Source organism: Oncorhynchus keta, chromosome 10 (genome assembly GCF_023373465.1).
Source record: "Oncorhynchus keta strain PuntledgeMale-10-30-2019 chromosome 10, Oket_V2, whole genome shotgun sequence".
NCBI classification, from domain to species: Eukaryota; Metazoa; Chordata; class Actinopteri; order Salmoniformes; family Salmonidae; genus Oncorhynchus; species Oncorhynchus keta.
Window position 1 is genome coordinate 71122919 of NC_068430.1, and position 26520 is coordinate 71149438.

General features: G+C 44.2%; 1 protein-coding gene and 1 long non-coding RNA gene across 3 annotated transcripts; one reads left to right on the forward strand and one right to left on the reverse strand.

Annotated features, from left to right (window-relative positions):
• Nucleotides 1-2020: 2020 nt before the first annotated feature.
• On the reverse strand, nt 2021-26520 carry LOC118376328 (centrosomal protein of 170 kDa-like). 2 transcript variants are annotated; one of them, XM_052527824.1, is made up of 18 exons: nt 26375-26520; nt 25948-26037; nt 25773-25854; nt 25373-25428; nt 24493-24688; nt 20918-21055; nt 20239-20703; nt 19540-19961; nt 19179-19307; nt 18652-18787; nt 16890-18419; nt 16360-16612; nt 15885-16002; nt 13479-13637; nt 12604-12692; nt 12087-12180; nt 10265-10316; nt 2021-6178 (listed from the first exon to the last, which is right to left on the reverse strand). In XM_052527824.1, the coding sequence occupies exons 1-18, from the start codon at nt 26477-26479 to the stop codon at nt 5874-5876; spliced, it is 4419 nt and encodes a 1472-aa protein (XP_052383784.1). In that variant the 5' UTR covers nt 26480-26520; the 3' UTR covers nt 2021-5873. The 2 variants fall into 2 exon arrangements, with proteins under 2 accessions (XP_052383784.1, XP_052383783.1); XM_052527823.1 differs by having other exon boundaries at nt 19531-19961.
• Nucleotides 13915-24603, forward strand: LOC127932316 (uncharacterized). The gene is made up of 3 exons (XR_008144820.1): nt 13915-14334; nt 20948-21077; nt 24466-24603. It is a non-coding gene; the product is annotated as an uncharacterized LOC127932316 (long non-coding RNA).

Consider the following 26520-nt stretch of genomic DNA (forward strand, 5'->3'; position numbering starts at 1 on the left):
ACACTGACTCTACACACACATTTATACTGACTCTACACACTCATAACATACACACACATTTATACTGACTCTACACACTCATAACATACACACACATTTATACTGACTCTACACACTCATAACATACACACACATTTATACTGACTCTACACACTCATAACATACACACACATTTATACTGACTCTACACACTCATAACATACACACACATTTACACTGACTCTACACACACATTTATACTGACTCTACACACTCATAACATACACACACATGTATACTGACTCTACACACTCATAACATACACACACATTTATACTGACTCTACACACTCATAACATACACACACATTTATACTGACTCTACACACTCATAACATACACACACATTTATACTGACTCTACACACTCATAACATACACACACATTTATACTGACTCTACACACTCATAACATACACACACATTTATACTGACTCTACACACTCATAACATACACACACATTTATACTGACTCTACACACTCATAACATACACACACATTTATACTGACGCTACACACTCATAACATACACACACATTTATACTGACTCTACACACTCATAACATACACACACATTTATACTGACTCTACACACTCATAACATACACACACATTTATACTGACTCTACACACTCATAACATACCCACACATTTACACTGACTCTACACACTCAGGCGCACTCAAATACAATCATTATTTATGCTGCTGCTACTCTGTTTAATATATATCCTGATGCCCAGTCACCTTACCCCTACCTCTATCACTCCAGTATACCTGCACATTGTAAATATGTTACTGGAACTGACCCTGTATATAGTCACCTTCAACCCTATACATATCTACCTCTATCACTCCAGTATACCTGCACATTGTAAACATGGTACTGGAACTGACCCTGTATATAGTCACCTTCAACCCTATACATATCTACCTCTATCACTCCAGTATACCTGCACATTGTAAACATGGTACTGGAACTGACCCTGTATATAGTCACCTTCAACCCTTTACATATCTACCTCTATCACTCCAGTATACCTGCACATTGTTAATATGTTACTGGAACTGACCCTGTATATAGTCACCTTCAACCCTATACATATCTACCTCTATCACTCCAGTATACCTGCACATTGTAAACATGGTACTGGAACTGACCCTGTATATAGTCACCTTCAACCCTTTACATATCTACCTCTATCACTCCAGTATACCTGCACATTGTTAATGTGTTACTGGAACTGACCCTGTATATAGTCACCTTCAACCCTTTACATATCTACCTCTATCACTCCAGTATACCTGCACATTGTTAATATGTTACTGGAACTGACCCTGTATATAGTCACCTTCAACCCTTTACATATCTACCTCTATCACTCCAGTATACCTGCACATTGTAAACATGGTACTGGAACTGACCCTGTATATAGTCACCTTTAACCCTTTACATATCTACCTCTATCACTCCAGTATACCTGCACATTGTTAATATGTTACTGGAACTGACCCTGTATATAGTCACCTTCAACCCTATACATATCTACCTCTATCACTCCAGTATACCTGCACATTGTTAATATGTTACTGGAACTGACCCTGTATATAGTCACCTTTAACCCTATACATATCTACCTCTATCACTCCAGTATACCTGCACATTGTTAATATGTTACTGGAACTGACCCTGTATATAGTCACCTTTAACCCTTTACATATCTACCTCTATCACTCCAGTATACCTGCACATTGTTAATATGGTACTGGAACTGACCCTGTATAAAGCTTCTTCCTTTCTTGTGTTCTTATTTATGTTTATTGTGTGTTTTCGTTCTACCTTGTGTTTTTTTTAGTACTACATTGATATCGATTACTGCATTGTTGGATTTGGATCTTGCAAGAAATGCATTTCACTGTACTTGTGCGCGTGACATTAAAACTTGAATCAGTACAGAATAATATCCTGCCCAGACAAAAGGACAACGAGGCCAGCGCACTTTTAATCTTTCATTTCCATGTAAAACCCCAAAGACATTCAAAACCACAGTTAGGTAACAAGCCTCAACTTAATTCTGAAAACCCACGATTCTCCCAGTGGAATCAGAGCTCCGAAAACACATGCTATGCAGCAGCAGCATCAGTAGCCCAGTATGACAAAAGGGGAGCAGCTTTTTACACTGCAGGGGGATTAAACAAGTGGAACAGAATATCTTAAGACAGAGTAATTAACAGAGCACCGCAGACGGCCCTTCTGAGCCATAGAAATAGAATTTACAGAATGGAAATGGTTTTGACTTGAATGGGGCGGTCCATTCTAATAATTCTATTTCTATGTTCTGTGTGTCCTGTATGTTCCGTTGAAATTCACATGAAAAAACTGTCAATGATAATCATGCATTTTATTAAAACCAGTGGAAAGTAGACAAACAAAAAAAATCATGTAACCATTATCTTACCAAGATAACAAATACATCATGACAATTAGAAAACCTATCCGTACAAAATATACAAGCAGAAACATGTCAAAGGTTTGAAATGACATAAAGACAATAAAGACCTTACTAATAAGACACAAAATGCTATTTTCTTTATTAATAATCAAGCTGTTTTGGCTGAGAAACATCAACATTTACGATCAGGTTACATTCATGTGTAAACATTGGTATGAGGCAGGACATACAGATACAGTATGGGTATATCATAGAGGTAGATAGAGGACTCTAGTGTCTAAAAGCCATTTTAGCATGGGCAGCACCATTGAGGACTTACACCATTTTTAAGTAGAACTGGGTGGGACTTCTTATGGGTTAAGAAAGGATCACATCATTCAAACCAGCTCATCAGGAGGGATCAGCCAATGAATTACACTTGTGAACAAACATTCCATAACTGCAGGTGGCAGTAAATCATAAACCTTGGATTTATACCTGTTCAAACAACACACTCCAGGTGGCAGTGTGCACCCTTTCAGTTTGTTTACCAACTCATAGTAGTAGAATAAGAAAAGTAACCACTTCAAAATGGAGATGGCCTCAATGGTGCTGTATGCTCTCACAGACACCATAAAGGGACAGATACAATGTTGTGTCCTCTATCTAGCTCTATGGGGTATATAGAGCTACTTCCTGGTCCATTTGACTTCCTGGGTCCATTTAATTTCCCGGTCCATGTCATGGTTTCTCTCAGCACTTGGTCATGTTCAGTAGGGCACACTGTAGCAAACTGTTTTGCAACGGATAATGAAAATGAGTGGTTACCTACCCGCTTAACTCCATTTCAAAACGTTTTCTCCCGACAACATGATCCTGGTCTCTGACTATCCCTTTCTATGCTGGTTTTTACTCAGATCTCTTCGCTTCATAAGGGTTCTTCAAGTACGTTAACCAGAACACTAGTGTGTATTCCATGACACAATCACAGATGGCTGGTGGTGCCTTAATTGGGGAGGACAGGCTCATAGTAATGGCTGGAATGGAATTAATGGAATGGTATTGACACGTCAAACACATGGTTTCCTTGTGTTTGATACCATTCCATTCTCTTCCTTCCAGTCATTATTATGAGCCGTCCTCCCCTCACCAGCCTACAGTGGACTCAATCATAATGGATAATCAAAACCAGTTCTCAGTAAAAAACAAGTTCCAATGAAACCCAGCATCCACAAGGAGTACACCCAGGCCTGTTTTGGTCAACAGATGTTACGTATCCTTACTAACACCACCCTGTGGCGAATCACCGCAGTTTTAACATGTGCAAATCAACAAACGTTAGCTTAGCTACACCTCCTAGCCCGCGTGCCAGTCTGCTTCTGCAATCTTTCCAACTCCTTACGCAATTCTCATGCCAGACATGTGGCACCCAGGCTATTTCCATCTTATCGTTTCATCAACAATGGTTTAGACAATGGGCACTTTGTGACGTAATACACTTGGATATGGGGACTACTTTCAGGAACACATTTTTCAGGAAGCTACTTTACCACCGTGCCTACAGTAGTTAGTTATTAGTAACATACGGTACAGCTATCTTTGATCCATCATTCTTAAGATACTGTATCACTCCACACGGGAAGGCATGGATGGGAGAATTATAAATATTATACACATTTAAATGGACACATAACACTGTACATACCCTATGTCTTTTCATCTGAATAAATAAAGAATAATATTGGTCTCTCTTTAGTGGAAAAATCGTAATATTAGAACAAGCGCAGCAAGTTGCAAGTGCTACAAGTCAGCTAACAGACACAGAATGCTATATGGTCATATTCACAATATTTGCAGAGCTATGCTATGCATATTAGCGGGATATTCTGAAAAGTATTTTCAGAAAGACACTGAGTTATTTTCTGCAATGCTGAACCATGGTGTCCATTTAGTTTTTGTTGTAATTTGGGGTCTATATAGCCCCCAAAGAGGGGTTGTAACCACAAAGCAGACTGTCAATCAGGCAACAGTCAAATGCAAGCTCATCAGTCAAATGCAAGCTTATCAGTCAAAACAGTGACTTCATCGCTTGTAAATAGTAGCCTGCACACTAAGAAAAGAGGGTTCCTCAAGGGTTCTTTGGGAAGGGTGATGATTCTATGTGGAACCATACTAACCCAAATAAGCCTTTGAGCCTTTCAATGGTTCTCTGCTTTTAGCAATGTAGGGACGGCGGCTCATTTGAATATTTTGGGGAGTGGTTTGCTAACAGCTTTGTCCAACCATGAGTGTTGAGTGTAATTTCAGTTGCTCTAATCTGTTGGGTTATGCTGTTATATGCGATACAATATGTGACTATAGCCAGTGACAAACTCACGTATGGCCTTGTGTCAATTGAGAGCGGTTGACTAAGTAGTTATCAATTCTCTCCTCAGGAACCCCCAACTGTTCCAGAGCTAGCACACCTGATTCAACAATTAAAAAAACGATGGAATTTTAACAATATAATATCTATTACATCTGAATTAAACAACCTTTGAGATTGAGAAGGTTCTTTACAGAACCATTCTCCATAAAAAAAAGGGTTCTATATAGCCCCCAAAATGGTTGGAACCACAGCGGAACCCTTTTTGGCTCTATATGTAACCTATTTTTAACGGAAAAGGTTCTTCATAGCACCATACAGGTTCCAATTAGAACCTTATGAGTATGGTTAAAGAACCAAAGCCAAAGAACCCTTATTTGCCACTATATAGAAGCACTTGTTTTTAGTGTGTAAAGTTACACGGTGTTACACAACACTGTCGAACACAAACAGAATCATATGATAAGTCTTCTGAAAAGTCATCAATCAACCAGAAGCAGGTGCAGTTAGCAGACCATAATGCAAAAGAACTCTTGATACTTTTCAAACGTGTTCCAAGAATATTGATATAGTAGTGTTGATAACGGACAGTAGGACATGTGCTGGTACATAGATTGTATTGACAGTACATAATCCTTTCACAACCCTTCTATATACATGTTATAGCTACAGAACAAGCTCACTGTTGGCTCTCATTCTTATGAACAAACGGATTGGTATGTCATAGACAAAGATTAAAAAGTGTTTATTTACTTCTCTTTTGGTCAGGTCTGATGTTCAGGAGGTTTGTCCAGACATTGAAGGAAATATCAACCCACTGGGCGTACACTAGTTGAGTCAACGTAGTTTCCACGTCATTTCAATGGAATTACGTTGAACCAATGTAGAATAGACATTGAATTGACATCTGTGCCCAGTGGGAGTCCCATCTCTCCAAGTCTTTTACCATCCTCCCTAGTAGTGAGCCTCAATCAGGGCCCCTCCACGCAAGTGTTTAGGTAGTTGTACTTTAGTAGTGTGTTCTAGATCCAGGATCCTCCTCATTTATGAACCACACAGTTCTGTTCTCCACCACTAGAGGGCAGATTATTATTCACATGGAGTCCCAGATCTCTCTCTGCCACCTGGGTAGAGGTGCCTGAGGCCCCCGAGGAGGTTCCACCGCTGGGGGCCGACAGGGTGCTGCTAGAAGGGCCTTCTCCATTACTACCTCCAGGGGGGTGACTGGCAGCGGAGGGCCCCGCTGCCCCAGGACTGACCCTCTGCCGGTCGGTCAGAGGGCTGGTCAGTCCCAGGCTGGTCAGGGCATCCAGGGTGCCGTCCGGATCCACCATCACATCAATCACTGTGGAGCAAAGAGGAGAAGGAGAAGGTCTAAGTCAATGAAAGAGGTGGTCTGTCAATCAGTCAGTCAAAGAGGAGAAGGACGGTCAATCAGTCAATCAAAGAGGAGAAGGACGGTCAATCAGTCAATCAAAGAGGAGAAGGACGGTCAATCAGTCAATCAAAGAGGAGAAGGACGGTCAATCAGTCAATCAAAGAGGAGAAGGACGGTCAATCAGTCAATCAAAGAGGAGAAGGACGGTCAATCAGTCAATCAAAGAGGAGAAGGACGGTCAATCAGTCAATCAAAGAGGAGAAGGACGGTCAATCAGTCAATCAAAGAGGAGAAAGGAATGTCAATCAGTCAATCAAAGAGGAGAAGGACGGTCAATCAGTCAATCAAAGAGGAGAAGGACGGTCAATCAGTCAATCAAAGAGGGGAAGGACGGTCAATCAGTCAATCAAAGAGGAGAAGGACGGTCAATCAGTCAATCAAAGAGGAGAAGGAATGTCAATCAGTCAATCAAAGAGGAGAAGGACGGTCAATCAGTCAATCAAAGAGGAGAAGGACGGTCAATCAGTCAATCAAAGAGGAGAAGGAATGTCAATCAGTCAATCAAAGAGGAGAAGGACGGTCAATCAGTCAATCAAAGAGGAGAAGGACGGTCAATCAGTCAATCAAAGAGGAGAAGGACGGTCAATCAGTCAATCAAAGAGGAGAAGGAATGTCAATCAGTCAATCAAAGAGGAGAAGGACGGTCAATCAGTCAATCAAAGAGGAGAAGGACGGTCAATCAGTCAATCAAAGAGGAGAAGGACGGTCAATCAGTCAATCAAAGAGGAGAAGGACGGTCAATCAGTCAATCAAAGAGGAGAAGGACGGTCAATCAGTCAATCAAAGAGGAGAAGGACGGTCAATCAGTCAATCAAAGAGGAGAAGGACGGTCAATCAAAGAGGAGAAGGAATGTCAGTCAATCAAAGAGGAGAAGGACGGTCAATCAGTCAATCAAAGAGGAGAAGGACGGTCAATCAGTCAATCAAAGAGGAGAAGGACGGTCAATCAGTCAATCAAAGAGGAGAAGGACGGTCAATCAGTCAATCAAAGAGGAGAAGGACGGTCAATCAGTCAGTCAGAGGAGAAGGTCAATCAGTCAATCAAAGAGGAGAAGGAATGTCAATCAGTCAATCAAAGAGGAGAAGGACGGTCAATCAGTCAATCAAAGAGGAGAAGGTCTGGCAATCAGTCAATCAAAGAGGAGAAGGAGAAGGTCTGGCAATCAATCAAAGTCAATCAGTCAATCAAAGAGGAGAAGGTCTGTCAATCAGTCAATCAAAGAGGAGAAGGAATCGGTCAATCAGTCAATCAAAGAGGAGAAGGACGGTCAATCAGTCAATCAAAGAGGAGAAGGAGAAGGTCTGGCAATCAGTCAATCAAAGAGGAGAAGGTCTGGCAATCAGTCAATCAAAGAGGAGAAGGAGGAATCAGTCAATCAAAGAGGAGAAGGAATGTCAATCAGTCAATCAAAGAGGAGAAGGACGGTCAATCAGTCAATCAAAGAGGAGAAGGAATGTCAATCAGTCAATCAAAGAGGAGAAGGGATGGTCAATCAGTCAATCAAAGAGGAGAAGGACGGTCAATCAGTCAATCAGTCAATCAAATCAAAGAGGAGAAGGTCTGGTCAATCAGTCAATCAAAGAGGAGAGGAGAAAGAAGGACGGTCAATCAGTCAATCAGAGGAGAAGGAGGTCAGTCAATCAAAGAGGAGAAGGTCAATCAGTCAATCAAAGAGGAGAAGGTCTGGTCAATCAGTCAATCAAAGAGGAGAAGGTCTGGCAATCAGTCAATCAAAGAGGAGAAGGACGGTCAAGGTCAGAGGAGAAGGTCTGGCAATCAGTCAATCAAAGAGGAGAAGGACGGTCAATCAGTCAATCAAAGAGGAGAAGGACGGTCAATCAGTCAATCAAAGAGGAGAAGGACGGTCAATCAGTCAGTCAGAGGAGAAGGTCTGGCAATCAGTCAATCAAAGAGGAGAAGGAATGTCAATCAGTCAATCAAAGAGGAGAAGGACGGTCAATCAGTCAGTCAGAGGAGAAGGAATGTCAATCAGTCAGTCAGAGGAGAAGGTCTGGCAATCAGCCAATCAAATAGGAAAAGGTCTGGCAATCAGTCAATCAAATAGGAGAAGGTCTGGCAATCAGTCAATCAAAGAGGAGAAAGTCTGGCAATCAGTCAATCAAAGAGGAGAAGGTCTGTCAATCAGTCAATCAAAGAGGAGAAGGTCTGGCAATCAGTCAATCAAAGAGGAGAAGGTCTGGCAATCAGTCAATCAAAGAGGAGAAGGTCTGGCAATCAGTCAATCAAATAGGAGAAGGTCTGGCAATCAGTCAATCAAAGAGGAGAAGGTCTGACAATCAGTCAATCAAAGAGGAGAAGGTCTGGCAATCAGTCAATCAAAGAGGAGAAGGTCTGGCAATCAGTCAATCAAAGAGGAGAAGGTCTGGCAATCAGTCAATCAAAGAGGAGAAGGTCTGGCAATCAGTCAATCAAAGAGGAGAAGGAATGTCAATCAGTCAATCAAAGAGGAGAAGGACGGTCAATCAGTCAATCAAAGAGGAGAAGGACGGTCAATCAGTCAATCAAAGAGGAGAAGGAATGTCAATCAGTCAGTCAGAGGAGAAGGTCTGGCAATCAGTCAATCAAAGAGGAGAAGGAATGTCAATCAGTCAGTCAGAGGAGAAGGTCTGGCAATCAGTCAATCAAATAGGAGAAGGACGGTCAATCAGTCAATCAAAGAGGAGAAGGACGGTCAATCAGTCAATCAAAGAGGAGAAGGACGGTCAATCAGTCAATCAAAGAGGAGAAGGACGGTCAATCAGTCAATCAAAGAGGAGAAGGACGGTCAATCAGTCAATCAAAGAGGAGAAGGACGGTCAATCAGTCAATCAAAGAGGAGAAGGACGGTCAATCAGTCAATCAAAGAGGAGAAGGACGGTCAATCAGTCAATCAAAGAGGAGAAGGACGGTCAATCAGTCAATCAAAGAGGAGAAGGACGGTCAATCAGTCAATCAAAGAGGAGAAGGACGGTCAATCAGTCAATCAAAGAGGAGAAGGACGGTCAATCAGTCAATCAAAGAGGAGAAGGTCTGGCAATCAGTCAATCAAAGAGGAGAAGGAATGTCAATCAGTCAGTCAGAGGAGAAGGTCTGGCAATCAGTCAATCAAAGAGGAGAAGGACGGTCAATCAGTCAATCAAAGAGGAGAAGGACGGTCAATCAGTCAATCAAAGAGGAGAAGGAATGTCAATCAGTCAGTCAGAGGAGAAGGTCTGGCAATCAGTCAATCAAATAGGAAAAGGTCTGGCAATCAGTCAATCAAAGAGGAGAAGGTCTGGCAATCAGTCAATCAAAGAGGAGAAGGTCTGGCAATCAGTCAATCAAATAGGAGAAGGTCTGGCAATCAGTCAATCAAAGAGGAGAAGGTCTGGCAATCAGTCAGTCAGAGGAGAAGGTCTGGCAATCAGTCAATCAAAGAGGAGAAGGTCTGACAATCAGTCAATCAAAGAGGAGAAGGTCTGACAATCAGTCAATCAAAGAGGAGAAGGTCTGGCGATCAGTCAATCAAAGAGGAGAAGGTCTGACAATCAGTCAATCAAAGAGGAGAAGGTCTGGCAATCAGTCAATCAAAGAGGAGAAGGTCTGGCAATCAGTCAATCAAAGAGGAGAAGGTCTGACAATCAGTCAATCAAAGAGGAGAAGGTCTGGCAATCAGTCAATCAAAGAGGAGAAGGTCTGGCAATCAGTCAATCAAAGAGGAGAAGGTCTGACAATCAGTCAATCAAAGAGGAGAAGGTCTGACAATCAGTCAATCAAAGAGGAGAAGGTCTGACAATCAGTCAATCAAAGAGGATGTCTGTCAATCAGTCAATCAAGCAAACAATCAACCAATCAGAGAATGGAAGATTTATTTATATATAATAATGTGATGATTGATATGATGAAATGAGTTTGAATATAGATGCTCTGTGCAGATGCTAACTGTATATCTCTATGACTTGTACTATATACATCTGAAGTCAAATCACATATGACTGTCGCAGGACTCTTACCTAGTAACTGTCTCTCCACTCTCTTCAGATCCTGGAGGATGGTGGTGATCTCCTGGTAAACAACCACACAACAAACAAAATGGTCAACAAAACACACAAAAATTGTTTAGGGAATTGAAGAAGGGATACCGTTCACGATAAGACATTGATGTTACCTGTTACCTCCCCTATACAACAACAACAACAGCAACAACATCCGATTGACCCTTATTACCTTCCTCCTTTCTACTGGGAAAAGTTGAAGCAATTAAAACGTGGCATAGTCATCCCCTCCATTTGGACTCTAGTGAACAGACACATCACTGAGAGGTAGCCTAAGGCCAGTCACTGTGTTCAGTCTCAATTTACAACCGTGTTCCTGAGCAAGGCAGTATTTTTTGGACTGCTCCTCTCCTCCAGCTTGAATAGAAGTTCTGATTTAGGATCAGTTTAGGCTTTTAGATCATAATTAATAAAATGATATGAACATGAGGGACCTGATCCTAGATCAGCACTCCTACTCTGAGACACTTTATAATACGGGAGGACAGTGAGGAGGGATAGCTGATATAGGGAGGTGGGACTGAAAGGTTGTCGGTTCAAATCCCAGGACGGACATATTATCGCCGCTCATCCGAGAGTGGCACTTGATTCTGATGTGATGTTTGATACTGTTGTCGAATTTTATGTTATACTCTCAGAGAGAGAGAAAGACAGGGAGTGAGAGAGTGCAAGAGAGGGAGGGAGAGAGAGAGAGAAAGACAGAGGGAGGGAAACTTATACTTTCAGAATTGGGAGGAAGTGACTTATTATCTTGATTCAGAAAGTGATGCCAACTCACATCTCAATTAAACAAATGTGACTGTGCAGACCGGGGGGCAGGTTTGAGAAACATGTCCTTACCCCCTTAAAACTAATCTGAGCTTCCCAGATGGTGGTAGAAGACATCAATTATTTACCGTCCCAAAGTTATGTTGCATCATCACCCCAAATAAGCACTCTCTGGTTTGTGTTTAGATGTTAAGCAGGCACTTCTCTTGCACCACCGAGAGCGTCATGGCCTGGAATTGCTCTGTCTATGACCGCAAGGCCCTCCAGCGGGTGGTGAAGATGGCCCCAGTACATCACTGGGACTGTGCTCCCACCTATCCAGGACATCTACTCGAAACGGTGCCTGAGGAAGGTCCGCAGCATCATCAAGGACTCCACAGACCCCAGCCACGAGCTGTTCACTCCCGCCCCGTTGGGCAGATGGTATCGGAGCACGAGGTCTGATACCAACAGGCTTAGAGACAGTTTCTATCTACAAGCCATCAGACTGCTGAACACATGAACTGGACTGACCACCTGCTCTGATTCTCCACACCCTAGCTAGCACACATGCACTCCCTGACTCAAGCATTCACACACCCACACCAGACACATAAACATTCATGCTACACACATATCACAACTGCCTCTACCAGAATGTTATTATTGTTTCGAAATACTGCACAATTTAAACACTTGCCACCCAAAACACATGTAAATATTGGACTAAATTGTGCCTTCCTGTATTATACTTATGCTGAAATGTTTATTCTATTCTACCGAACCATTAACTTTATGTTACTATTATCTTTTATTTTGTTTTATTGTGGTTGCACTGTCCAGAAGGAACCTGCGAGTACACATTTGGTTGGACGGTGTATACTATGTGTATACGCTACCTACGACTAATACACCTTGAAACCTGAACTTGAAAATATTTCCACCGGTCCTCTGCAGTCATTTATCACAGCAGCTGGGTGGTACAGCAAGAGACAAGGTGTGAGGTAAGGACAGTAGGGGTCTGGCACCTTACCGTGCTGGAAGTCTTGAGGAGTAGAGAGTCATGCTCGGCTTGGAGTTTATTCTCAATCTCGTCCCATTTCCGGTCCTTATCTTTGAATAATATCCTGGAGAAGTTTTCAAAAATAATTTGTGTGAAATTGAGGTTGAGGGGGAACATGAAAGTGGTTTCTGATGTTTAAAAAGTGAGGGTGGATGTTTCAAGTTGTCATCTTAACCTTTATGAAGTGTCATTCATAGTATCCAAATTAGCATACAGTATTTTCTCGGATACAAGCCATCATATCTTACACAACACTACTGATTCTTCCTTGTCATTATCCGGATTTGATCCAGTTCAAAGCACAGCATGTAGCTGCATGTATTCAAAATAGAATTTCTTCAAAGTTTAAAACGAGCCTATTATTTCACACCGCTTGGGTTTACTTGCAACTCATAAAGCACTCCTAACGCCTCATCATCAAAATCAGGGAATTCATTATTTCACATTCCTTTTCTTTGAGTGAATCATGATGAAAGGTGATGCCTACCTGATTTTGCCTGCTGTTTTGTCCACAGAATGGCGTATCCGTGCAGAGAGCTGGGTCACAGATGCTAATAGTAAACTGTCCAACACCGCCTGAGGGGAAACAACAAGGAAAAGAGGAGGACTTATGTAAGAGGTGTTTCAGTAAACACCTAAAATAGCATAATAACTAGGACAGGCAGGGATACCAAGGCTATATGCAGTCACAAAACCATGAGGATATTAGATATAGAATAGCTTATTTTTTGCCCAAATCTCCCAGAAACCAGCATCATCCATCATTAATATATTAATAAATGTGTTATTAATAACCTCATAAGGATCTGACCCTTTTTTTAAATTTTCGCCTAAAAAGACATACCCAAATCTAACTGCCTGTAGCTCAGGCATTGAATCAAGGATATGCATATCCTTGATACCACTATTCTGCTGCCATATTCTGCTACCATCTAGCGGCCAATTTAGATTTTGGCCGCTAGATGGTAGCAGTGTATGTGCAAAGTTTTAGACTGATCCAATGAATCATTGCATTTCAGTTCAAAATGTTATATCAAGACTGCTAAAATGTGCCTAATTGGTTTATTAAAACCTTTTCAAGTTACACACTGTTTCATCAATAATACAGTAGGTTTCTGATGGGATAGGGTCAATTCACCCTGACATCAAGTCCTTTTGGTTGATGGGCTGTATTTTGTCTCTCTCTCTAACGACTGTTTTTCAAACGTTTAAAAAAAAATCTCAAACAAGTAATGTTGCCATTGTCATTATAAACACACATTGGATAAAGACAAGCTGAAACCAACTAGAAACCAAGCTAAACCAGAGTACAATCAAATACTTTCACTTTTTTAGTTTGGATTTCAAGCAGCAACAACTCACGTCCTCTCTGTTCCAGGTCTGGCGGCGAATGGCGCGGGGACCCTGTCTGTTAGAGTTGCGTGGCCGGAGCTCCACGGGGCGGACGTTATTACCCAGAATGCTCTCTGTTGACGGGACACTCCCCAGATCCAAGCCATCGTCAAAAACCCGCTCCTCCAACTGGGCAAAGAACCCAATACAAAGTAAATTGTTTTCTGATATATACAGTACCAGTCAAAAGGTTGGACACATCTACATCATTTGTTGACTCTTTTCTACATTGTAGAATAATAGTGAAGACATCAAAACTATGAAATAACACGAATGGAATCATGTAGTAACCAAAAAAAGTGTTAAACAAATAAAAATCTATTTGATATTTGAGATTCTTCAAAGTAGCCACCATTTGCCTTGATGACAGCTTTGCACACGCTGTAACGTCTGCTTCCAACTCACACTCTCAAACACGTAGATCCCCTGAACGCAGCTCACTCTCCAGATCCCAATCACCTGAATTCTGATCACCTGTTCACACACCTGTATGTCATTATCACAAACTATTTAGTTCAGTTCTTTCCACCCCATCACCGTGAGGTATTGTTTGTTTTGTGACACACTTCTATTCGGAGCGCTGGTGGTCCTGTTAGTTAATCCTCCTGTATGATAGTTATTGACTGCCTCAATAACGACGCCTTTTGACTATTCCATGCCTCTATTTTAACCTATTGTATTGTAACCTATTGCCTGATCTCCCGGACTACGCTACTAGCCTTTTCCCTGCCTGTACTGTGTATGACCTTCAGCCTGTCCCTGGACCCAGCTGTCTCCCATCGTGTTCATTACACACGCTTGGCATTCTCTCAACCAGCTTCATGAGGTACTAACCTGGAAATCATTTAAATTAACATGTGTGCCTAGTTAAAAGTTCATTTGTGGAATTTATTTCCTTCTAAATGCTTTTGAGCCAATCCGTTGTGTTGTGACAAGGTAGGGGTGGTATACAGAAGATAGCCCTATTTGGTAAAAGACCAAGTCCATATTATGGCAAGAACAGCTCAAATAAGCAAAGAGAAACGGCAGTCCATCATTACTTGAAGACATGAAGGTCAGTTAATGTGGAACATTTCAAGTACTTTGAAAGTTTCTTCAAGTGTAGTTGCAAAAACCATCAAGCGCTATGATGAAACTGGCTCTCATGAGGACCGCCACAGGAAAGGAAAACCTATAGTTACCTCTGCTGCAGAGGATAAGGTCAGTAGAGTTAACTGCACCTCAGATTGCAGCCCAAATAAATGCTTCAGAGAGGGCAAGTAACAGACACATCTCAACATCAACTGTTCAGAGGAGACTGCGTGAATCAGGCCTTCATGGTCGAATTGCTGCAAAGAAACCACTACTAAAGGACACCAATAATAAGAAAAGACTTGCTTGGGCCATGAAACACGAGCAATGGACATGAGACCGGTGGAAATCTGTCCTTTGGTCTGATGAGTCCAAATTTGAGATTTTTGTTCCCAACAGCTGTGTCTTTGTGAGACGCAGAGTAGGTGAACGGATGATCTCTGTATTTGTAGTTCCCACAATGAAGCATGGAGGAGGAGGTGTGTGAGTGCTTTGCTGGTGACACTGTCTGTGAATTATTTAGAATTCAAGGCACACTTAACCAACATGGCTACCACAACATTCTGCAGCAATACGCCATCCCATCTGGTTTAGTGGGACTATCATTTGTTTTTCAACAAGACAATGACCCAACACACCTCCAGGCTGTGTAAGAGCTTTTTGACCAAGAAGGAGAGTGATGAAATGCTGCATCAGATGACCTGGCTTCCACAATCATAGACCTCAACCCAATTGAGATGGTTTGGGACCACAGAGTGAAGGAAAAGCAGCCAACAAGTGCTCAGCATATGGTGGAACTCCTTCAAGACTGTTGGAAAAGCATTCCTGGTGAAGCTGGTTGAGAGAGTGTGAAAAACTGTCATCAAGGGAAAGAATCTTTGAAGAATCTAAAATCTAAAATCAATTTTTATTTGTTTAACACTTTTTTTGGTTACTATATGATTCCATATGTGATATTTCATAGTTTTGATGTTTTCACTATTATTTTACAATGTAGAAAATAGTACAAACAAATAAAAACCCTTGAATGAGTAGGTGTGTCCAAACTTTTGACAGGTACTGTAAATCCACAATATTCACAAGGAGCAGGCGTCAGGACCCGTATTTATATAGCTTCTGAAAGGAGTACTGATCTAGGCTCAGTTTTTAGAATTTAGATCATATTCCTAGATCAGCACTCCTACTCTGAGACGCTTTATGAATATGGGCCCTGATATATACATGTAGCTCAGACTTTTGAGGAAATCATGACTGATGTCAACAGCTACATAAAGTGGGATTATTCCATCGTGGGATGTGTAGTACCATGGCTCCTGGGTCAGTGGCAGCACTCGCGGCTGGGCTGACTGAGTCGATCTCTCCGGCCACGTCATGGATCTCCCTGGCCAGCATGGCCAGGTCTTTGGCTAGGTCCTGACTGATCCTGTCAACATACAGGGAATGAATCAGTTAAATACCCTTGATTTGACTTCTATTGTGTATTATTGTGGGTATATAGTTCATGAAGTGAAATAATGAATGTTGCAAAATGGATACTTTTGAGGTTATACTGGTTCTCAAAGTAACTTGCTCCCCTATAGAATTGACCCTATTATATTGTATAGGCCTAGTGAGATTGCTCCCCTATAGAATTGACCCTATTATATTGTATAGGCCTAGTGAGATTGCTCCCCTATAGAATTGACCCTATTATATTGTATAGGCCTAGTGAGATTGCTCCCCTATGGAATTGACCCTACAGTTTCTCTGTATATGTACAGTACAGACTGCTCCTCCATACCTGGCGATCTCTTCACTGTGAGTGGTCCAGTCCTTCATGTACTCCTCCTGTTCTCTGCCTGCTGACTGCTGCCTCAGAGCTGCTATACCTCCTGGACTGGGCGTGGCAGGGGCGGAGCCACCCAGCTGGGTCAGCCGCGGCGACGCAAACTGCCGGGCGGGACCGCCGTGCTTGGACGGGTGGCGGTTGGAGCCGAACTCGTCCTCCGAGGTGGAGGCGTAGTCCATGGGCATCCGGCGCCACCGGCCACCCGCTGGAGTCAAGAGAAGATGTTTTGTCAGTAGACGTAGTAGTGATTGAGGGCTTCACCACTACTAGATACACACAACTGTCCATAGAGAAGAGATTTTACTCATACAACACAACACATTTTACTCATACATATACATACATAAAGATGCTGAATAATGACAGAACCTACAAAGACTATAGCACAAACATGATACCAAATCAAACATTGCGGTGGACAAGTTACTGGAGAACAGTCACTCAGAAACACTACTTCTGTATCAGACAGTACAGTATGTTACCTGTGGGGGTGATGTAGCCCTTAGACTTGTCAGGTAGTTTGGAGGCGCTGTTAGCCCTGGCCCTGGGTATTATCCCTCCCATGTTGCTGACTCCTCTGAGTCCCTGTCGGACGGCGTAGTCGGTAGCAATGCTACGAGCCCCTATCCCCCGGCTACGGCCCCCTGTGGCCTCTGAGTCACTCTGGGCAGACGGAGATCCCATCCTGGGCTTCCTGGGCTGGGCCAGGGCCTCAATGCGGGACAGGCCTCTCCGGAACCCTGGTCCAGGAGCCGCGGACCTGGAGCTAGTGGTGCTAGCCTCGGAGGCTACGGACATCCGGTCCATGTCGGCTGGTTCGGTATCGGAGGAGTCCCCCAAACGGGCACGTCTGAGTATCGAGGCCCGGGTGGGCCGCACCTTGGGCAAGGTGGTGGTAGGTTTACTGAGGGTGTTTGTGGTGGTGCTGGATGCCTGGGTGTTTTTAGCCCGGCTAGCCTTGGTGCTAGCCTCCACTCTGGTGCTTCCGGCCTGGGTTCTGGCGTGGGAACTGTGGGAGCTAACCTCCTGTAAGGAGGGTTGGGAGTCGGAGAGGAGGGAGTTGGAGTTGACGTCGTCATCTGTTAGGTCCAGGGAGGTCCAGGCACGACCAGCTTGGCGGGTCCCTTGTCCTCCAGACGGTCTGGATTTGGGTTTCCTATCCTGGTTATCTCTGGCTCTGGTAGGCCCCTTGGTGGAGGAACACAGCACCGTCTTCTCCCTCTCTTTCTGCTGGGCAGTTAGGGTACGTCTCTTCTGGTGGACCACCTTCCGCCCTCCGACGCCCGCTGCCTGGCTAACGGTGCTGGTGGTGTCCACATCCGACTCGGGTGACAAAGAACCCTCGATGGACTGGCTAATTGGTTCACCCAGGTCTGATACCGTTGTCTCCAGAAACGCAGCCACCGCCTCGGAGTCCTTCTGCCGGGTGGTACCATCCTCCCTGCCCTCCTTTGTCAGTATTCGTGCCCCAGTTTGCGTGTCAATCCGTGGGATGAGCTCCTGGGGGACGTTGGTGCTGGGTCTATCCACCGTAAAGCTCTCTTGTCTAAGAAGCGGCTTCCCAGCACTCTCCCTTTCTTTAGCCTTCTCCTCCATCTCCTTCTTCCTCCTCCGTGCCTCCTCCAGTCTCTTCCCCCCACTACTCCCTGGCCGAGGAGGCAGTTTCACCAACACAGTTTCTTTCCGGCTTCCCGCATCTTGGTTCTTCGCTGGAGAGCCTTTTTTCGGACTTCCTCTGGTGCTTCCACCCACACTACCAGCCTGGCTACCCCCACCACCTCCACCACCAGGCTTGGTCCTCCCTCCTCTCCCTGTCTCCTGGTTCTCCTTCTCCTGGAGCTCAGTGTCCTGTTTCTCCCCCACATCGGAGGGGTGGTGAGCTGGACAAGGGGATCTTCTCCCCCCTGGGGTTGCCTCCTCGGTGGAGGGGAGCTGGGGCAGGGTTCTCCTCTTGCGCTCTGTATAGCTGGTGGAGGCCATGGAGGCAGAGTGACTGGACTCACTGATCTCAGCTATAGAGAGACAGGGTATAAAACATCATAATCATTTCTACACAATAATATCTACTGTGTCTAACTAACTCTCATATATTGGCAATATAAATATCCAACACCCAACACTTTTCTTTATTCTAGTTATTATTGACTTTATACTGAAAAAAGTGGTATGACTGATAAATGAAAAACAACTGAAAAACAGCAAAGCACTTCAATTTCAGAACAGGTCTAAACCCAGCAGTAGCACCTCTGTCCTCGGTGTGGTAGTGGACATGGGACTCAGCTCCAGAGCCCTCAGGGTCAGTCCTGATGTGGCTGGCTGCCAGAGTAGCCCATTGGGAGACCCACCTGGGACCACCCACAACCAGCTCCTCTGGGAGAGACTGGAGGACAAACAGGGGAGAAACCGAAATTGAACAACACTCAGTCCCCAACATAAAGGGGAGAGACTAGAGCACAGGGGAAGACGAGGACAAATTCTACTAGTCAGAGTGTCACAGTGGCATGTACACATCTATTATTTACAGGTAAAATGCTTAGGACTACTTCAAACACAACCGCACTTCTGAGAGCATGTATCCTTTCTTTATAAAAATGTGTATTTTTTCCCCACGAGGAATGGCATCAAACTGAAAGCTTTCTTTAGGTGTGAGGTCTGTCTTAATCTTGGGAGTATAAAAATAGCAAATCTACAGTAGTGTCTGACTTGGAGTTGAACTCCTTCACTCCTCTGCAATGGAGAGTCTCTGTGTAGACCGACAGAAATGCTGTTACCTCTGGTTCGATACGTCCAGGCTTGCCTCTGTCTCCTGAGCCTGGCCTCTGAGTGGTCAGTCTCTCTCTCTGGATGTCAGGATAGCCCGCCACCCTGGACAGAGTCTGGTAGTCCTCCACACCAAATACCTGGGCCAGAACATGGACTTCAATAAATATTCAACCAAACATTCAATCGAGAGGTCAACACAAAGATGGGATCAGTGCACTTGCACAGTACCACTTGCAGTAAATACGAGGCCATGTCCTTGACAAAAAAGACACCAATTCTGGGACTAGTGACTGTGTAAAAGAGTTATTCAGATGAAACAGGATTTAAATGACAGTTTAAGCTCATTAAAGTCCTATTTACCATCCCCACCTTGTCAATCATTCTCCTGGCCTCCTCCTCTTGGTTATCTTCGTTCTCTATCTCTATGGTATAGGTCCCCCGGTCGCTATAGTCATCTCCACGGCGATTCTGACACCCCTCCCCAAGTCCTATCGGTTGGTGTTGGTCGCGGTGGTAAGGAACGGAATCCTTGGTCCTCTCTCTCTCTCTTAACTCTCCTCCGATGGGTGCCATTTTGGAAGCTGAGGACCTGTGTCGTCGGGCTGGGCTATCTTCCTCGGCAAAGAGTCCCTCTGGGACGTTGGCGCGCCCCTCTCGTATCTTGACCCCTGACCCCTCTAGTCGGGCGCCCCACAGCCCCCTGGAGTGGTCCTCGAGGGCGGCCCGGCGTTGCTCGCCCAGCGCGGCTGCGTTCTCTGAGTCGCTCTGGGTACCGTCCTCGTGTTTACTACCTGAAACGAGAGAGAAGGGGGTTGGACGTTTGGTGTGTGCAGTTATAATCCTATGAACCTATTGGGTTGGTTTCCCAGACACCGATTAAGCATAGTCCTAGACTATGAAGCGCTTTCGATGCGCATGCTTTCAAATCAAGGACTAATCTTAATCTGTGTTTGGGAAACTGTCTCATAGTGTAATAACTGTGTAGTGCTATGTAATGCAATAGCAAGACGACTTGCTGAGGGAAAAATCTCAATTCTATTCTTATGGTGATTGGTTGGTTGGTCTTACCTTTAAGACTCTTCAGCTGAACCGGCACATCACTCTTCACGCTCTCCCCGTCGTCCTCCACCACTCTGTCAACCGACTCCGTACGGGCCAATGGGATCTCGTTCTGGGCCAGCCAATCAGCTACTTTCACCTCCGCCGCCACCATGGCCGTTTGCAGGGCGCTCAGCTCCTCTCCCGCGCCTTTCTTTGGGGGCCGTGGCCTCACCTCCGGCACCGCCTTTGCCACCCGGTCCTTAACCGCCACCTTATTGGACACCTGCAGGTCAAACTCGATGGTGAAGGAGGCGTGGCCCTGGGGGACGGCTTCAGGGCCGGAGGCGGGGTTAGTGGTGGTGGCGCCTTCCGTGTCTTGGGAGGGGGGTTCATTGGTATAGGAGGGGATCTCAAAGTAACTGGGCTCCTGGCTTGAGGTATACAGGCCATTCTCCTGGGCCCCGGCTGTTGTCTCCTTGGGGTCTTTACAATCTGTCGTTTGAAGCAGATATCAACATGGCGTAATACAAGGACTTAGACTTTGAGATTAAATTGCTGTCCTATGCTACCAGAAAGGCAAAAGTCTACTGTTATCTGGTAGGGTGGTTTTTGATGTATAAACAGGCACACAGACAGACAGGCAGACAGACAGACAAAGTGAAACACAGCTAACTTCAGTCTGTATTCCAGGCTAGACAGCATCTACCTGACACAGATCTCTCCTGCTTCCTGTCAGTTGTCGTCCCATCCTGCTTCCCAGAGTTCTCATCGTCTGCGTCCCCGTCCCCCCACCAGGAAGGCTGGCCATACAGAGGGGTGCCCCTTTTTAGTACTGCAATGTCCCCTGGGAAAGAAACAACACCAAGGTCAGTGAGAAAGACACAGATTTTGTTTTGAACTGAAATTGTGTTTCCTCACAGTCTTCCAAAAGACTATTGTGACAGAACAAGTTTAACCTCCTAGTTTGTCTACCGCAGGTATCTCCACGCGCATTGCCTTCGGAAGGTACGCCAAATAAAAATGTGATTCACATACATTAAAAAAAAATATATATATATTTTAAAAAAATAATTCTTCACATTTTCAAACAGTCCATTTATATTTTCCAACAGGGCTATACATTTGGGTGAGGTTTTTTTCTTGCACGAGTAGCCTCGTTTCACTGCCACAAATAGCGTTCAGTGAAATAACAACGCAATGTCAAATACAGGTAGCCTAGTCAAATAATTAACATCCAATCACATTAACCGTTACTCTCTTGCGGGAATTCCATTAACGGTCCGTAAATAGCCAAACGAAGCTGCTGGTCATTCCGTTTGCTCGAAAATTGATAAATGGTTAAAAAAAGTTAGGCCGGCGTCCATTGAGACACATACCAGCTCTACTGGTAGTACTACTACTACCAGCAGTACTAAACCTGCACCTGTCGACAACACAAGTTGTTCTGCTTCCACAAGCACATCAGATGCTAGCATCAGTTATTATACATTTGTTGTTAGCCCAGCTAGCATGGACGCAACCAGTTGTGAATCTGATGCAGCCAAAGAGCTACTGCCCCCTTACCCGGGAAATCACCGAACAACAGACAGGGACGTTGGACCATCGAAGAGGCACAAATATGATGAGAACTACATTGATTTGGGGTTCATTTATATTGGGAGTAGTGCCTTTCCCCAGCCACAGTGCGTTATATGTGCAAAAGTGTGCAAAAACTATCTCACAACTCGATGAAACCCTCACTCTTGCGCAGACATTTAGAAACAAAACATGCCAATTTGAAAAATAAGCCACAGGAGTTTTTTGAGCTAAAATTAATAAAACTTTCGTGTATAAAAGCAACAGATACCATTAATGAGAAGGGGCTAGAAGCGTCTTATATGGTGAGCTACCAAGTGGCTAGGACAGGCAAGTCCCATACTATTGTGGAGGACTTCATTCTTCCTGCTACCACATATATGGCAGGGACAGCTGGGGGAAAAGGCCAAAAAAACTATACAGACAATGTCTTCATCAAACAACACTGTTTCACGATGCATCCGTGACATGGCAGGAGATGCTTTGAAACAATTACTGCTTCGCATACATGCCAGTGAATTCTATGCGTTGCAGCTAGATGAGTCAACAGACGTGGCGGGCCTGGCACAGCTCCTAGTATATGTCCGTTACAGCTGGATGAGTCAACAGACGTGGCGGGCCTGGCACAGCTCCTAGTATATGTCCGTTACAGCTGGATGAGTCAACAGACGTGGAGGGCCTGGCACAGCTCCTAGTATATGTCCGTTACAGCTGGATGAGTCAACAGACGTGGCGGGCCTGGCACAGCTCCTGGTATATGCCCATTACGTTTATGGGGGGTCAATTAAGGAAGACATCTTCTTCTGCAAACCACTGGAAACCAGGACAACAGGAGAGGATATTTTAAAAGTACTGGACAGTTTTGTGACATCAAATGGACTTTGGTGTTCAAGATGTTTTGGTATCTGTACTGATGGCGCGAAAGCCATAACAAGTAGACATAGTGGAGTGGTAATAAAGCGTGCAAGCAGTTGCTCCCGACGGCACTTGGGTGCACTGCAGCTTCCACCGAGAGGCTCTTGCTGCCAAGGGAATGCCTGACAGCTTGAAATACTTTTTGGACACTACAGTGAAAATGGTTAACTTTGTTAAAGCAAGGCCCCTGAACTCTCATCTATTTTCTGCACTATGCAATGATATGGGCAGCGACCATGTAACGCTTTTACAACATACAGAAGTACGCTGGTTATCAAGGGGCAAAGTATTGACACGTTTCTTTGAATTGAAAGATGAGCTTAAAGTTTTCTTTACAGACCATCATTTTCACTTGTCTGACCACTTGCATGATGACGAGTTTCTCACACGACTGGCCTATCTGGCTGATGTTTTTTCTTGTCTGATTGATCTGAATCTAGGATTACAGGGATTCTCCGCAACTATATTCAATGTGCGGGACAAAAGTGAGGCTATGATTAAGAAGTTGGAGCTCTTCTCTGTCTGCATTAACAAGGACAACACACAGGTCTTTCCATCATTGTATGATTTTTTTGTGTGCAAATGAACTCAAGCTTACGGACAATGTCAAATGTGATATAGCGAAGCACCTGAGTGAGTTGGATGCGCATTTACGCAGGTAATATCCTGAAACGGATGACACAAACAACTGGATTTGTGATCCCTTTCATGCCCTGCCTCCAGTCCACTTACTGATATCTGAACAAGAGAGCCTCATCGAAATTGCAACAAGTGAAAATTACATTTAATCAGAAGCCACTGACAGATTTCTGGATTGGGCTGCACTCAAGAGTATCCTGCCTTGGAAAATTGCACTGTTAAGACACTGATGCCCTTTGCAACCACGTAACTATGTGAGAATGGATTCTTGGCCCTCGCTAGCATGAAAACTAAATACAGGCAAAGACTGAAAATGATTTAAGACTGGGACTCTGTCCAATACAACCCAACATTGCAGAGTTATGTGCATCCTTTCAAGCACACCCTTCTCATTAACCTGTGTGGTTATTCACAATTCTTGATGAACAAATAAGATTTTATATGTAAGATGGTTAAATAAAGAGCAAAATGAATGATGATTATTATATTATTGTTTGTGCCCTGGTCCGATAACAACTCTTTATCATTTCCCACTCACACTCATTCTTATGTTTAATAAATGTATCGTATAGTGTGTGTGTAGCAGGGTTACAATGATGGTAAAAAACAACATTTGAGAGTGCGCTGACCCTGGTTCTAGAGGGGGTACAGCTGACCCTGGTGCTAGAGGGGGTACAGCTGACCCTGGTTCTAGAGGGGGTACAGTTGACCCTGGTGCTAGAGGGGGTACAGCTGACCCTGGTGCTAGAGGGGGTATGCAGCTGGAGGTTGAATGTTTGAAGGGGTACGGGACTATAAAAAGTTTGAGAACCACTGGTCTACTGCAATGTCCCCTGAGAAACAAACAACGACCTCTGCAAACTCGAACTACCACTTTGTACCCACACAAGTCCCCAAAATACATATTGTGGAAGAACAGTTTGACCTCCAAATTTGTCTCCAAGTCAGAGCACTTTAGAATCACATTTAGGTGACAGCCTAGCGTAAGAAACTAAAAATACAGGACACACGGTTGTCACAGCACAGACTGTGTGGGTGTGTGGCATCGCCAAAATCCTGTCACCTCTGTCATCTAATTCTGTCATCTCTGTTAACCTAATCCTGTCACCTGTGTCACCCTCCAAGGTCCATGCAGAGTGCAGACCCTCTCACCTGCCAGCTTGTCGTCCCCGGCCCCCTCTCTGCTGGTCTCAGGGGGTTTACTACCCACTGCCACCGCCCCGTCGGAGCCACCCTCGGAACCACCCTCGGCTGCAGCCTTGACCTCTACTGCAGGTCTGGATGGTACCGGAGCAGCTTCTGGAGGCTTTACCATCTGCAGCAGGAGCTGACTATTAAACTTCTCATGCTGATAGAGGAGGACACAGGACAACACAGAGAGGAGATGAGCTCACACCATTAGAGATATGATTACATGGGTAAGTCTGATAAGGAGCTCTTCTACGTTTGCATCAACATACATGGGACAATCCATCCTTGCATTAGTGAAATTATACAGTAGTCACGGTCTTGGTTGTAAGCATAGAATTTTTGTTGTTGTTGTGCAAATCTCAATTGGCATCAGTTCATGATTCACGCAAAATCAGAGTAATGTATGCATGTAGAACTCATGTTAGGATTCAGACAGGCCTAACTGAACAATGTATCACCAAGTTCCTCAGAAAGTATGTTTTTTGTCGTTCGAAAAAAAGCAGTGAAGTTTTGCCACATGCAGCAGAAACTGCCGCCGTTCTCGACTGAACATAATCTCCATTAAACATGCATCAACCAGTGTATAGGAAAAAAATGTATTTCTCAGAGCTTTTCCTTTCATAGTACTTTGTAAGCGTATTTTACTGGGGCTCTTTCTCAATTCATATTTCCTCGAGTCCTCGCATCCTCTCTCCTCGCCTCCTTCTCAAAATGGATGGGAGAAGAAAATCAGAGGGGAGGGACCTTGGAACCTCTCCTCCAATATGGTTGAGAAAAAGGCGAGGAGATAAGAAACACAGAAAGAGAACTAGCTATTTCTTTAGCCTACTGTCCAACCAACCTTTAGTGCTTCCTCGGGGACATGGAGCTCTCCTCGCACCACAGTGAACAGGTTGGTATGTGAGACAGGTTAAGGAAAGGTGATTGTACAGCACAGGCTTAGCTCTTTACAGGAGATAGCACAGATATTTAACATTTTAGTCGTTTAACGGCATACATTCTTATTCAGAGCGACGTACAGTCCAGAAACAGATATGCTAATCTATTATACATTAGTCACAGCGGTAAGTTTGAAAGGTTAGATGATTTTTCAGGAAGTATATTAAGAGTGATTACGTTACAGTTTTATACACCCGTATTCTGGTCTTGAAGTCCTTTTTTGTCGCTGTCATTCCTATTGATGACATTTCAATGATCTACTGTAGGCTAAGCTTCAAAGACAAAATGGCACCATGACAGGATATCATATCCAAACCTCAACTTGTCGTCAATTTTCAAAGTGATATACACCTGCTCCTGTATTCTGACATCATTCACAAATGTCTGGAAGGAAAGGAATATCGTTATTAGCAGTTTAGAACAGTTTACGAAGCACATGAATCATTTCATATTAATATTTATTCAAATCTTACATACCCCATTCAGGCTTCCCAGGTCCTTGACTTTATGTTCGTCTGTGGTTGGCTCATAGTTGATAACGGCATGCTGTTTGTCCACACTGCGGGACTAAAGACACAATAATCCAGTCAATCAATATAATCCTGCTAATCTCTTTATAATCCAGATGACATAGATTACATTTGGTCCTGCAGTCACCTGTAGCAGTGTGACCCACTAGATTTCGAACCCAGGTCTCTTGACAAGACTAAAGCCTAGAGATCAGCTCTGGGAGCTACCGCACGTCTTTAGGTTACTCATCATGCCAGAGTGGTACGACGCACCTCCATAACATTAGCAGCGGTAGTACAGTTTAGGCATAACGGCTACAGTGTTGGGCTGGCGTTCTCCAGTACCCGGGTTCGAGTTCCGTTCTGGACTCGCTACAAAACTAAATATGATTTACCTGCAACATGAGTTCACAGTCGTCTCGACCAACAAAGATCATCTCCCAGGGGAGGCGGTGCCTCATGCCCCCGCCACTCACCAGGAACCAGGAAGAGACACTCATCTCTGCCACGCCCACTGCCACACCTGCTCACCTGTAACCCC